The sequence below is a fragment of the Zonotrichia albicollis genome, chromosome 9, assembly GCF_047830755.1.
Source record: "Zonotrichia albicollis isolate bZonAlb1 chromosome 9, bZonAlb1.hap1, whole genome shotgun sequence".
NCBI lineage: Eukaryota > Metazoa > Chordata > Aves > Passeriformes > Passerellidae > Zonotrichia > Zonotrichia albicollis.
In genome coordinates, this window is record NC_133827.1 from 33,468,968 (window position 1) to 33,483,918 (window position 14,951).

Sequence of the window (14,951 nt, forward strand, 5' to 3'; positions counted from 1 at the left end):
ATGTACTTAAAAGCAAAAGCAGAATACTACATATTTCTGGGACTAATGGAAGACTTGATTCTCCTTGCAAGTTTCTCCCATTATTCCCTTCCACTACGTGAAATCCCAGGGTTCTAACACACGGTAATGTTTGCTACTACAGAACCAACGCATACGTGACAAAATTAAAGTATTTAACTTTTAAAATAAAAGCCATTTAAAAACTTTTAATGTTACTTTATTTTTATTGAGGAAAATATAACATTTAAAAATCCTGCTTGAATAAGAAACACTTTCAAACATAAATTAAGAAAAAACCCTTAAACTGCACATTTCTTGCAGCAAGGGCAGCTCTTCCATAAAACACCTTCTTACAGATTTACAAAAGCAATCTGATAGGACAGTTCAAAAGTTTTCAAGTCTTGTCTTTTTTATTTCTGGCATTCATTAAAGAACAACTCACCAAAAAAATCTTTCCTTTGAACCCACCATCTGCTTGGTTCCATAGAGGGCCCAAGGTAAAGTGCTCAGCAGCAAGACTGGCAGTGTCAGATACAAGCTTGGACTTTTTCTACTCCAGTGTATTTTGATGGTTCTTGAGGTATATCCTACCTGAAAAAAATACTCCAGTTTTTCCTCTATGTTCACCACCACTTTGGTCACATGAAGTTACTCTGTCAGGTTAATTTTTTTTTTTCTCACAATAAAATATTATTTTACAATCATAGAATGAATAGAGCTGGAAGGGACCTTAAACATCATCTTGTTCCAATTCCCCTGCCATGGGCAGGGACACATTCCATGAGAGCAGGGTGATCAGGGCTCCATCCAACCTGGCCTTACACATAAGTTTTATGGTTTTCTTCCAAAACCGTAGCTTGGGTTAAAACATGCGCATATTCTTCACTTTTATTTTTGAAGAACTGAGGCACGTGATAATTTGCTGTACAATGCTCCTTCTAAAAATGTGGGAAGACCAAATATTCAGAGTGTTCATGATTAAAAGAGGTATTTTTTTAGTAAGAAGTTGTTACAGGTCTGACAGTTGGTAGCAGTGAAAAAAAGCTGGGCTAAGAGCATCTTCTTGTTACTCCATTTAAAATTGAGATGAGCAAGAGATGAGGCATTCCTTGGCTTCCCAACGTTTCTTGAAATGACAGTGTCAGAATTCCACACTACCTTTTCATCACAGTTGTAAAGGAAACCTATAAGAAAATGTGCAATAGAGAGAAAAAAATCTGTTTCATCAGGGTTTTTTTGTCAAGAAGGAATTAAAGCAGATCTGTGGTGACACCAAGAATGAATACATCAAAATATATCACTTACCTCTTGCAACACCTGTCCAAGTGTCTCCTGGCTGTGAATGCGCTTCCTGTTGAAAATCCAAACCACACTTATTTCTGCACAAAGCATTGGCAATCTTGCAAATATCAAGTATTTATCCCACTTCAAAAAGAGAAGCTATAACAGGCTTCATGCCACACATCCTTTCCCTTAGCAAATCTTTCTCCAATTCTGTTGAGTCTTACTGCACTCTTATGGAATTGTCAATTCTGCTTCAGAGCTGTTGTTATTCACATCATAGTTAGAACTGGAATAAGTCTGGCTACTCATCGCATTTTCTCAAAAACAACCCAGAATTTTAAAAGGCATTGGTAACTTTCAGCATAAATCCTAACATTGATGATGCAGCTGGTAATAAATTACTTAAGTGTCATCTCCTCCAGCAAGAGACATCTGATATTCAACAAGTGATGCAAGAAGATTTAACAAATACTACCTTTTTTAGTCATTCCTCCAACACAATCAAAGTGGTAAGCAGTGCAGGCAAACTGCAGAAATAGAAAGACTTCACAAAAACCTTCCACCAAGAGAACACATTAGTGCAGTCATTTCCATGCATCCTGTAATACAAGCACTAAAAAGACTAGAAAAGCAAATAAAAGGCAACATAATTTTACCTGTCTATTTTGGTTGCTATGACCACTGTAAAATTGCCTTCTGTGTTGGGCAAGTACGTAGAAGGTATGATGACATAACTTCCTGCAGGAAGCCTGCAGAGTCGGCTGACTTCCTGGGAATAGCAGTGAGGAACACAGCTCACCAGTGGCTCCAAATGTACAAAAGAAGTAGTTTGTGGTTTCCAGCTGCTGTTAGGCACCTGCAAAAAAGAATGCAAACATGCTTACTGTTTCATCTGTTTCAGTCTCACAGTGTTTCATTCCTAGGACACCACAGTGTCCATCTCTATTCCAAATACTCACTCTACTGTACAGAGCTAGAGATAAGAGGAATGGAAAAGCTTCTAGAAAACCCAGATGGCAGTACTAAGAACAGATGAATCATTCTTAGCTTGTTTGTAGACAAATGTATAGAACCCACTACTCACATAGCTGTAGAGCTTTCTCTGTTTTCAAACTTCACTCTTCCCTGCTGTAGCCTAAAGCACTTGTTTTCTGCCTCAGGGATCTGCTGAACAGACTGTGCCCTTCCTATATCTAGTGGTCCTTCCAGTACTAAAATGTCATATTAGACTTCATCTCAGTCTTCTATAGGAATATAAAAAACACCAATCTTTCTTCACATATTGTGCACTTGGAGTTTTATGATTACTTCTGGTGCCCAACTCCAGACTTTTCACTTAAGCAACACCTTTTTTTGAAGCATGTTTTCTAAAAATAAAGCTACCTTTCTCTGCAAAATAGTTACATAAGCAGCAGCTTCTTTGGTTACACTTATGCAGTTGAACACTGGTACACACATGCTGAATCTGTATCTATGCATATCAACTCAAATCTTGTTTTGTTTCTGATAACCTGCTCAAGATATCATAGTCCTTTAGATCCAATATAATTTGCCTATAAACATTTAATTATTAAACACAAAGAAAGTAAGTTTTTATGATGAATTACCAAAAGGTTTGGTCCTCAATCACTAGGGCACCAAGAATTCTTTGCAAATCCTCAAAAGAGTTCATCATTGCTAAAACTAATTTAGAACCTTGTAACAATTCAGTGGAACCAATTATCTGATTACTATGCAATGTAACTACCTAAGTTATTCCATATCTTTCATGGGCATCACTTTGAGAGTCAGCCTGTATTTCTCCCAGAAGCAGCAAGACCCTTGCAAACTGCAAGGAGCCCTATGCTGCCAGGCTAACCTTCACCCTTGGCAAACAAGAATCAAACTGACCAGAAGCCTTACCTGGAAAATATGGAAACCTATTGGACAACACTTGCTATCCAGGCAGTGCTGACGGAGGGTGACTTTCACACTGCTTTTCCCTGCTCCTGCAGGAACGGAGAGGGGAAAGCAGGGATTGGTATGGAAGGAGGGGAAGTTCCTGCTACCTCCAGCATTTAGCCCATTCTTCCAGCATCCATGCAGCTGCACTGTCTCCCATTCACCAGCTGGGAGTTCTTCACAGAGGGCACCATCCATGGGTGGTGGCTTTAGTTCACTATTAAACATGAGAGAAAATAAACAAAAAAGTATAAAACACATACTAACAGAATATAAACAAACCTGACCAGCGTTTAAACAGCTGTCAACACTACCTTTTGCCTCTGCATACAGCAAGAAGCTGCAGTTTAGAGTCAAGATGCTACTCATCTGGCTACTTCCTGTTAGTATTTTAACAAGAGGTAGTAGCAGCTTCACGACAAAAACAAGGAGGTGGGAAACTTGCATGAATTCAAAGACAATACAATGCTGTTATACAGCACTCTGCACAATTCTTCAAAATATTTTGAACATTCCCACTTCATGCTACACTTGTATTTATGTCAACAAATTTAAGAAACATTCTGTTTTGTTTTAAAGCTACCTGAGAGAGATCCTTCCCGTTGAAAATACACGAAGCAAGAAATTCCCTACTGCATCTTTCAGAAAAGTGCTGGGAACAACAAGATAAAAGCCAGGTGAAAGGTCACAGCACACATGGACTTCTCTGTCGTAGGAATGGCAGACAGTACCTACAACTGGAGGAGCAGAGAGGGTCTTTGGAAGGTTAAATCGTTTCTTCTCCACCTAGAATAGATGCATAATGGTGGTTTAGGAAAAACGACTAGTTTGTAATAAAACTAAAAATTATCAAATATTGTTTAAAACATTTTTAAACATGCATACATTTACAAATTAAACAAAGACAAGAGTAAAAGCAGATGACCTGAACATCAAATAGAAGTAGGAAGAGTTAATATTCAGGAGTAAATTTAGGAATGGCTTCAAGCAATCAGCCCAAAATGTCATGCACTACTTTGGAACAGTCCCAAGTGCTTAGTGATAAGAAGTACTAGTCCAGTAACAGTTTGTACAGACAGTAACTGTGAGATAAACAGAACCATTCCAGCATAAACCAGAGACAGAAAAATTGTGACTAGTTGAATCATATCACTGGCATGGGAAATGAGTTCTTTTACTCAAATGTTTCAGTATTGCTTTTAAACTTCTATTTGTAAAGAGAAAAATGTCACTTTTGTATTACCTTCCAGACATGCAATCCCACAGCCTGGTAATTCTTTCCCTGTATGCCTTCAGTCAAAGATGGATTTTCCTCTGCTAAACGAGTTGGCTTCTGAATCCTTCCAGCCCAGTCAGTGCTGTATTTCCTGTGCTTCTGCAGCAGAGCAATGCACACCTCACTGGACTCACACACCCTCAGCCAGAACTTGGGGTTGGTAGGGAAGCTGCTGTTGTTGCGGCAGCCACCTGCAGACTGGCCTCTCACCCAGGATCCAAAGAGATTCTGAGAGTGATACAGCACTTTCTCTAACAACATAAGAAAATCATGGTGAAGATTTCAGACGTGGGAGCTGCCTAATTTTACACAACAGGTATATGGCAGAGATTGCTCAGCCCAAGAAAACATGCTGTCATAGCCTGACACTTCCCCAAAGCAGAAATTCGTGACCAAGATTTTGAGAGGCCACAGTTGGTAATGAAAGACTAATGGCATAATTTTTACAAGACACTGTTACTAGAAATTTCAAGTATATACCATTAAAAACAAAACATCACAGGGCTGTCTAAAATAACTCTTCTAAAGAGATGACACTAATCTTTCAATCAACTAGCAAGTAACAAGATTTCCTAGAAATATCAATGGTTTCTCTAAAGATCTTTAATTCCTCTTTGTCCTTCTGTTTTTCAGTAGAGGGAAAAGGCCAGTGGATCTACAGGAGAGGGGAAAACTGAGAAAAAGAAATTATGGTCTAGTTGTACCCATTTGCAATTCAAATCAATTCTTCCCCTTGACATAATGTTATTTGCATGAGAAAGATGTCTCCTCATACCACACCTGTATGGAGGCTCTGAAGTTGTCCTTCCTCATTGACTGGAAAGCCCACAGTAATCTCATCAAATTCCCTGAAAAATTCTTCTTCATCAACCCAGAATTCTCCTTCTTGGATCTGTGAGAGGAGTTCTGAAGCAACTACTGGATCTAGCTGGTTCCATCCTTGACCACTGCACATAAGACAGAAGTTAACATTCAGCTCTTTGCCCAGCAGAGTTCAAGAACAATGTTCTACCAAATATCTTATGGAGCAGGACAGCAAGAAGAGATTTCTTCATTTTATTGTGAAATAATTGCATTGGAAAATTCTCTGCACATTGCTGGTCAGTGAGAGGGATCATAGGAAACACAAGTCATAACTTATCAAAGGAAACTTAGAAACAGCCTAATACCAGACTGGATGCAGGACAGACTTCTGGGTGAAATAGGTGCTTTGTTTACAACAGTCACCACAGTAAGAAGTCTGAGAGCAAAATAAAGGCTTTTAACTGTTGTTTAAAAAAGAGGCAAAAAAGTAAAACAAGCTGGGCTGGCATTGTTCTGAACAAGTTTTATTGCTTTACAACAAAAACTGCCATTTGTATTAAGCAACTGACTACCCCCATGAATCTGTTTGCCAAGTCTTGATAATGCAGAATTTAAATGCCTCATTATTTAGGTCTCATTAAAAGCTAGTAGTTTCAACATTTTCCATTGTTTCACTAGTAAAAAAGAACAGTTCTGCACTTGAATAAAACAGGGCTCTAAGGCCATCCAATGAAACCCTATCCTCTTGCAACTATATGGCAACTTACTCTTTCACAAAGAAACAAGAGAACAACTGTATAACCAAAACACTCTCAAAAGAAAAAAATATCAGCTGAAGTCTCAATAAATGTAATTAAATTATCTGTCTAACTCAGGGAAGAAAAATATTTCTACAAAAATGTTCCTGAACATCACCATATTGTTAACATATTTTAATGCTGAATGCTTGTTGCTTGTGTCAAGAATTGCATGTTCTTTTGTATAGTCAAAACATGCTAACATTTTCCAAAATAAGCCAGTAGGGTCTGCCCTTTCATTCTTGTTACTTTTCTGTTTGAGCTGCTACACATATTTCTGCAACTCCTTTAAAACAGCTCTCTTCTTTATTTCTACTGTATATGGACTCAGTTCCAGCTTCTCCTACTTATATCAATCTACAGAAATAACACAAGCAACAAGCATAAGCATCCTTCCTTCTGCTATAGTTTTATAATTGCTCCTTTGCTTGTTTTCTGCAGCAGAGCCAGGAACAAATGAGAAGAGGCAAGTAAAGCTGAATGACTGCAAGAAACAAACACGATCAAAGATACTTAGATCAATGGCAGAACATCAAAAAAGGCACAAAAATCAGAAACAGAAAGTTAGTCAACACCTTAAGTTTGTCTCTATAAAAAGATATTATTTGATAAATAAAAAAGTTATGAAAAAATTGATATTGCGAGAACTAAGAGATTAAATTTACTAGCCTCAGAACCAATGAGCTGTGTGAACTCCCAGCTCTCTAAAGAATTGCACACACACTGAAGCCTCTCTCCTCTGCTAGAGATTATTAGCACTGTTTGCCTATGTAATACATAGATAAGCTTTGTGCTTCAGAACTTACATAAATGGTTTTCCAAATGAATAGAAAACTGCTCACCCCTCACACCAAGGCCCTTTCCAGCACCGCCTCCCCCAAGGATTTCGTATTCGTAGCAGGAAGATTTCCTTGCCTGACACTTCAGAGAGATTCAAAGTGTCTATCACAATAAAGGCATGAAATTCTCCTAGTTCACTTGCACCTGAAGAGGAAAAAAAATAATTGTAAAATAAACAAAAGAATCTGCTCCATATTTTACAATAACATTAGTGAAAGAAGGCAATTTTGCGATAAAATGCAATTGGTTTTAAATCTGTATTACAACAGCACATCGAAACCTCAAACAGTTCATTTTAGTGACTATAAAGGCATAAAGTAACATTGCAGAGTGTATTAACTTGCTCCTTAATCTCAAGTCCCTACAAATTCACTGTGCTAAAATTAATTGAGGTTTTCAAGGTTGTTTTTGAGATGCTTTTTCAAGGGAGTGCATTTTGGGGGGGATGCATTTGTTTTTGAGAATTGACTATATTAGCTTCTAATATAAAAAGCACTCCTCCAAAGCAGCCCCCATCCTGAACTCAGTAACATCCTTCAATCTTCATTTATCCAATATTTCAAATTGTACCATGAAACTGGCTAGGTACTAGAATCAGCATTTGTATTTGCTGGCTGCCTTGTGCTTTGAAGCCTGTTAATAGAGACATTTACTATCACCTTGTCTGGAGTTGAGGACTGAACAGCTTATTACACACTGTTCCTTCAGATTCATTAATCTTCTAAACACTGCTTTCTCCAAAACCATGCCAGTCTTCTCTTTCTCCACATTTTCCCCAGGGTCTTTCAGGGTCCATCTTTCAGCAATTCCTCCAGTCAGATCAACCAAAGCATCTGCCACCTGTCCTGCCCACAACTGCTCATAAGATCCATGCACTCTAAAAAAAATTAAACAAAAAAAATTAGAAAAATACAAAGAAAACATAAAAAGTTTGTACACACAGAACAAAAGAAACATAACTGCTACACACTTGCCACCCCACTCTACATCACAGTCATGACTGTGCCTGACCTCATAACCCAAAGTGGGCAAGAGAAAGCACATACTGCTTTATTTATATAGAACACAACATCTAAAGAATATGTAAACCATTGGATATTCCACTGCTTGATGGGAAGTTTCTTACATTCTCTTTATTCTACCAAAAAAACTGCTCTTGTCTAGTACTAGTGATTTGTACCTTATTATCCATGCTCTACATTATCTTTTGTGATATACAAACTGCATTGTGTATAAATAGAAATATTTCTTCCTCTTCAATTATTCTTTACTCACTCTGCACAAATAACTAGAGCAGCATTTCCCTCAACAACCTAAGCAAACCGAGAGACTGCCCCACCTGATGCAGCAGATACAAAAATATAGCAAAAGAAGTCAAGATTAAAATAGAGTTATAAGATTGAACAATAAGAGCTCTGCAGACAACAAATATTACATTTCAAACCTACAGAGAAGCTTTAACATGACAGTGGTGCTTCACAGCTTCTGTTCAATATACAGCTGAGTTACTACATAATTGAAGTCTGCCTCTGCCCTCTGCTGGCAATCACAAAATCTTCTGCTCAGATTCTTTGGGACATTAGATGTCTATCTTACCAGTGCATTTTGTCTCCAAATTGCTTTGTGTTTCTGGACACCTTTTCTACTGATGTGCCATAAACCACTAAATAGCTACATTTTCTTTCTAAAACAGTAAACTAACAAATTATACAAAAGAGCAGTGAAACTCACACAACCAGAGCCTCAACTAGCACAAAATCACTCTATGTTGCTTTCCATGATAATATCTGCATGCTTTTCATTGAGCTCTCATCTTCCCTAGTAAAACATCTTCCTTTAAGAAATTAGATAACTAATGGACAGAGACTTCACAAAGATCATTTGAATCCTGAAAATTGATTGCAGCTTACTTTTCACCAGAATTACCTCCCTAAGACTACCTTACTTCATATGCAACTGGAAGCACACCTTACAGACCTACAGTTTAAAGAGCAACTTCTGCACAAGCCAGGATGGGACCACCAGCAGTCACAATGCCCAGATCTACACCCAAAGCAGCTGGGTAAAATAAGCAAGCAGAAGAAATATACAAGTATTATAGTTCTATTTCCATCAATAGCAGCATTCACATACTTTGCATAAGCTTTTTCCAGGAGTGGAAGCCAAAACAAATCCTCTGTCTGACACTGGGAAAAGCAGAGTTTGCCCCCAAGGCAAGGCAGGCGATCATCAATGGTCACTTCCACCCAGTGGCCAAACTGCCACACCCGGCACGTGAAGCAGCCTTGGTAGGACTCATCTGTCCAGCTGGGCTGGCCTGGAGGGATCACCTGCAGGGCAAAAGCCAAAATCAAGGCAAATAATGAATTAATGAAGTTTATTTTCTGCAAACAAAACTAGTTTAGAATATGCCGAATTTGTACCAAACACAGAATAACACAAGCAGTGAAAGTGAGCATAATGAAGGCAATATTCATATGGCAGCTTGGGACTGCAGAACAATGCACAAATGTCAAATAGGCAAAGAAAACTTCTCTAACATCAAACTTCTCCATACCTTGTTCAGTAAGTATTTGCTCTTCTGCAAAGCTACACAGGCACACAGGAACCAACAGTCCCCCAAAATTCCTTGTTTTACTTGCACATCCTGCAGATTGTTTGAAAATAACCGAGGAGAGGAACAAATGTCCTAAAATTAAAGAAGAGGAGTTAAAGCCAAATCCTGCATGACATTCTAAGGAATTCTGTGTTTTAGGGACTGGGAGGGATTCAGAGATCTCTCATAAAATAAGGGAATTTATTACCTCTAGAAAATTTCCTTTTCATACACAGCCTAAGTAAGAAGTAACAAACAAATGGCTTGTGAGGGTATTTTGCAGGTACTTCATAAATGTAAAACCAGATCCCACAGGAATTTTAGTACACAACTATCACCATCAGGTGCAGCCCTAGCATAAGCAGTAAGAAGTGAAAGACTACATAATTCATCAGCTCCTTGCTATGACAGGGCTGATGCTATCCACATTAAACTGCACATCCCAAGTTACAAAAGTCTCAAAATTAGAACAAGGGAAAAACTTTTCCTAGGGCACAGAAAAATAGATCAGTTGGTAGCACAAGAGGGAATTTCAGCTGCAAAGTCCTGAACACTTAATCTGATCTGAAAGTCAGTTTGTGAAATGGTTCTCCTTATATACAAACACTGCAAGAGATGGAAATTAACTCAACAGCCCCCAGCAGCAATCAAGGTGTTAAGAACAAAAGCAGGAAGCTGCATACTCAACTCCATGAAATCACTTGTTTGCTAATAACACCCGATAACCAACAGCTCTGTCACTGTCCTACAGACAGCCTCAGACACTGGGGAAGAAATACAACTCAAGACAACAAGCCTTTCTCCTCCATTACATTTTTATAGCCATTTTTTCCCCTCTACACAAAGGCAGTATCATAAATACTTCACCTTAAATGGGCGTACTGCAGAAATGCATTCTAAAGCATTTAGCTCTAATACAGCTTGCTCTGCAACCCAGCTATAAGTTTAAAAGCAATACAAGTCACATGACAAGTTACAAGCTTCAAAAGTTTTCTTTCCTGTTTTCAAAGAAAGCAAACACAAAAAAGCAATAGGCTTCTAAAAAATTCTGAAATACAGCTACTTATTTTCAAGACTGTTATGTAATACATCAAAAAGTTTGGAAATGACAAAATGTTGCATTCTAACTTGGTATGCACATAATTTTCATAATGACACATATTTCTAATAAAATATCTGAATTTCTCTTACTGTCATGAAATTTAAAAGCTCTACAAGAGGATCTAAATCAAGTCTACAAACAAGCACCTAGACTAAAAACTGTAACTCATGTATTGCTAATGCTGACATACACTGGTTTTATCACTTCTGTATTTCCAAACAAATAAGCAGAAGTAGTCATTCAATGCAAACCTGCATTTACTACCTAAAAGCCCAATTCTGCTAAAATTAGCCTTTTATACCTTAAAACTCACCTTAGGTCTCAACCAAGATATCTCGCCTCTGAATTGGGCCAGCGGGGTACAATAATTAAAGAATATGGAGGTATCACTGGCCGGGAACGTGGGGTCTGTGTAAAGGTCTCTTGCCACCATTAACTGCTTTTTCTCTCCCAGCATTTTCAACACAGTCCTAAGCAGCTTTGCCGGCTATTCCTACGACTTTAAATGGCCAGGCAGCAACCTGCAACAGAAGCGAGTGTTACCGGGGAATTGCAACAGGGAAACAAACAGGCATGGCGGATTTATTTAGGGATGGACAGCCTCTCACTGTAACACGGAGCACCTGGAACCACCATGGTACTGCTTCTTCCAGCACCTGACGCCGCCCTACAGCGCTCAGCTGGAAGACAAGGGGGATTCCTCATGAGGAGACCTACACCCGCTAGGTCCCTGACCCCGCTCTGCGCATACCCTTCAAACAATGCTCACCCCCACCCCTTTCCTCACACCCAGCCCAAACAGGGTCCCTCCGCCCACGCCCCCTCGTGCCCCCCAGCCCCCCGTCCCCACAAGAGGTGCCGGCCCGGTCGCCCCCGCTCCCGGTCCCCCCTCACCGCGGGGCGGTCCCGCCGCCATTGCCCGGGGCGGCCGTTACCCGGCAACACCGGCACGCGCGGCCCCGCCCAGCTCACCCATGACGGACGGCGCCGGCGACCAATCAGCAGACGGCACTTGCGCGCGCATCATGTATTGGCCCCGCCCTCCGGCTGAGGGGAGCTGAGGGGTCCCCGGGGTGCGGGAATGCCCGAGGGAAATGGGAAGCTGTTCGTGTGGGGCACGGGACGTGGGCACCTGAGGAAAATGAATCCAAAGTGTTTTCATGAAGATTGTGACAGGGAAACACAGAGAAATCGCTGGCCCTCATCGAGTGCTTTCCTGACATAATGGCACAGAGCACATTTTCGGATAGTTTATCACCATATAGTCGTCCACGGGCTGAACCGTCAAAGGAGATATGTTAATTTCTATATTCCGATAGCTACTGCTGACCAGTGAAATAGTAAAAGTGCCTTAAAAATACTCCCTAGCTCAGGTACAAAGAACAGAAATGCAGAAATAAGGGCCCCACGAGGCTGTCCTTCAGCACTACAAGGTTTTGGGTTTCAGGGCACGCTGAAGGAGGCTGTTGTCTTTTCCATGTTTGAGCCTTTCACATTAGGGTACCTCAGGGAGCTCAGGTGTGGTCAATAAAGAAGCTGCTGAGCCTCTGTGGAAGGACGAGGTGTTTACCAAAAAATCTGCCATCACACTTGCCTGTGATGATGTGTTTGAGTCTAAGGTCACCTGGTCCTTGAGTAGAGAGGTCATCTGAACGAGAGAGCCACAGAAAACACAGGCCTATGGTTTTTATCAGACATTAATGCAGAAATCCTCCTCTCAAGCCAACCTTGGCAGATGGAAATGCTCTCAGGTAACTGCAGCAGCTGTCCAACCCCTGACATTCAGAATTAGGTTCTCTGCCCCTCGGTCATGCCCGTTGTACAGACACAAGGCTTCTCCCCTGCACGCTGCAAATTTAATCAACAAACAAGACTTTTCACGTTGAAGTTTTGACCCTTTTGGGAGCAGAGGAAACATTGCTGGCAGTAAGAATAACCCTCTTGTCCACGGCTCATGCGAGGGAGCTGCAGCTGCGCGGCTGCGCGCGAGCAACACAGGAGAGCTCTGTTGGGGGAGGGAAAGGGGAAAGAAAGACCTCTGTGTCAGGAACAGTGAGGCTCTGATCTGTGTGATTTCACCCCTGCATTCTTTAGGAAACAGCGATCACACAACTGCATAAATTCCATTAGAGGACCAATTCTAGAAAGCAGGATAAATGTTGAGCTCTAACTGTAAATACAGGAGGTTCAGCCTGCAACAATTAATTAGTTAAATACCTACCTATTTATTTATGAAGCCATTAGAAGAAGGAAAGAGATAGAAGTTATCTTGGTCTCTCAGATAACATCCTGATAACATTCCCTGCCCCACTCCAAGGCTGGAAAGGAGCGAATTAATACAGTATGCAATTGATGATTTTTTTTCTGTTAACCCGAAACTCTTTGCAATGAGAGCAGCAAAGAGAGAACTTTCCCTGTTGCCTCTTGGCAATCCTGCTGGATTAAACTCTTCCTGAAGATAAAACACAGGTCTATTTAGACAGAAGGTCTTGAAGATAACATTTTAAGACAAAATTATACTTGTCTTGTTGCCTCAGTCCACTTTAATGTAGGTGCTTCCTTTCTCATTGGAAAGGAAGAAGGAAGACTGAGAAGGGTTGAGTCCCATTGCTATAGAAATTTAAAAGGGATTTGTGTCCAGCTTAATAACCAGCTCATTTCCATGTGAATGAAGATGATCCTTTAGAATAGTGTTTGATATTTTCATGGTTGTTTGCCAGTTTTGGGGTTTCATCAGTCCCATGTTTGCTTTTGTCTCCAACTCCCAGTGGTTCAAGGACAGGGAGGGGAGTAAAAGTAATCGAGCAGCAGTGGCTGGGCCCAACGTGTGTGTTTGTTTCTGCAAATGCTGACACACGGAAGCTGTTCGCAAGGGAGCTCTTGAATTCTCTGAATCCTGATACCAGGATTAGCAAGGCACAGCAATACTGAGCTGACAGTGATCAGAGCTGTATCAAGGGAACAGCACAGAGTGTCTTTTTGCTTAAGAGAGATTTTGGAGTGGGTATTTGGGGTTATAGACCTCTCTCATTCAGGCACACACAGCTCCAAATTTTCAGCCTGGCTACCACAGCACACAAGATGCTGCACCTCAGTAAATATGATTTTGGAAAAGGGTTTGCAAATCCCACTAATGCCATTGCATTTTTAAAGACTTGTCTCTAGTATATATATTTTTAAATATACATACATATATATACATATATATATATATATATATTGCCACTAGCTAGTATCCCTCTGTATAGAGTGAAAAGTCACCTCCAGAATATGGAATAGCTTTTCTCTGCCCCCTTTATCTTTAAAAGGTTCTCATGTCCAGGTAAGACATATGCTAACAGATGCCCATATTACTACTGTTATTAATGGGAAAAAAAAAAGGATGAATGGACAGTATCAGTAAAAAATTCTTTTAAAGGTAATGTGGAATATACAGCAGCAATTGAGGTAATTTTTGAGAAACAATGTGCAATTTCCACTTTAAAAGGATGTTGAAACATCATGCTCCACCCAAGCAAAGTCAATACACGAAGTTGTGGAAGACAGCTTGCAGTAACAGACCAATCAATCTGTTTTCTTTAAGAATTAAAAAGTACTTACATGAGAAAGAGATAAGTAGTTTATATGTGAATAAGTAGTTTAACTTTCACAAACAAAGCAGTAGTTTCCAGAGCTGGAAGATAAAAGTAGACAAATCCAAACTAGACATTAGGTATGCATTTCAGGAATGCATGTAATCAACAGCTAAACCAATTTTCTTGGGGCTTCAACAAAATCAGTGTCAAACTGTGTCCTCACAACTGACAATAATTCTGTGTCTCAGAGAACAGTGGCTTGACAAATCTCACACAGTGATTTCTAGTACGGTTTCTCTTGTACACCAAGTGATATTGTGGTCAAAATGGCTTTTAGCTTTTATCAATCTATAGTAAAAAGTGTGAAAAGCGTAATGTGATTTTAGTGTGTTGACTGTACTGTGTTTTTCTGTCTTTGGACAAACAGGGAGAGCAGACTGAAGAAGTGCACTTGACCTAAGTGAATTGTGCAGCACATGAACTTAGATGTACAGAAAGTCCTGTGTTATCAAAAAAAGGTAATGACCAAGGTCACTGCAGTGCAAGAACATAAAAGAGTTTTGATTGAAGAAGAATGTTTGGGATACTTGATAGAATTGTTCTTGGTTGATAGAGTTTGTGGTTAAAATGTTGCAATGTAACATGACGCCAAAATTACTGATACAAGCTTACACACAGTATATTGCAGCTAGCAAGAATATATTGAATGTATCAACCAACGTGGCTGTGAAATGCT

General features: G+C 39.9%; 1 protein-coding gene across 1 annotated transcript; it reads right to left on the reverse strand.

Annotated features, from left to right (window-relative positions):
* Nucleotides 1-204: 204 nt before the first annotated feature.
* On the reverse strand, nt 205-11,631 carry CAPN10 (calpain 10). The gene is made up of 13 exons (XM_005484875.4): nt 11,535-11,631; nt 10,954-11,161; nt 9,500-9,631; nt 9,076-9,272; nt 7,602-7,819; nt 6,945-7,086; nt 5,282-5,448; nt 4,469-4,752; nt 3,809-4,011; nt 3,187-3,442; nt 1,941-2,140; nt 1,306-1,351; nt 205-1,184 (listed from the first exon to the last, which is right to left on the reverse strand). The coding sequence occupies exons 2-13, from the start codon at nt 11,095-11,097 to the stop codon at nt 1,155-1,157; spliced, it is 2,019 nt and encodes a 672-aa protein (XP_005484932.2). The 5' UTR covers nt 11,098-11,161; nt 11,535-11,631; the 3' UTR covers nt 205-1,154.
* Between the last annotated feature and the right edge of the window lie 3,320 nt (nt 11,632-14,951).

What these genes read in the sequence shown, in the direction of transcription:
- CAPN10 (XM_005484875.4), bottom strand. Translation starts at nt 11,097, where the DNA reads ATGCTGGGAGAGAAAAAGCAGTTAATGGTGGCAAGAGACCTTTACACA. An exon ending in CTGGAAAAAGCTTATGCAAA is followed by an intron (nt 7,820 to 9,075) that starts GTATGTGAATGC and finishes AATTTTTTTTAG; the next exon opens with AGTGCATGGATCTTATGAGC. An exon ending in AGTCCTCAACTCCAGACAAG is followed by an intron (nt 7,087 to 7,601) that starts GTGATAGTAAAT and finishes TTTCCTCTTCAG; the next exon opens with GTGCAAGTGAACTAGGAGAA.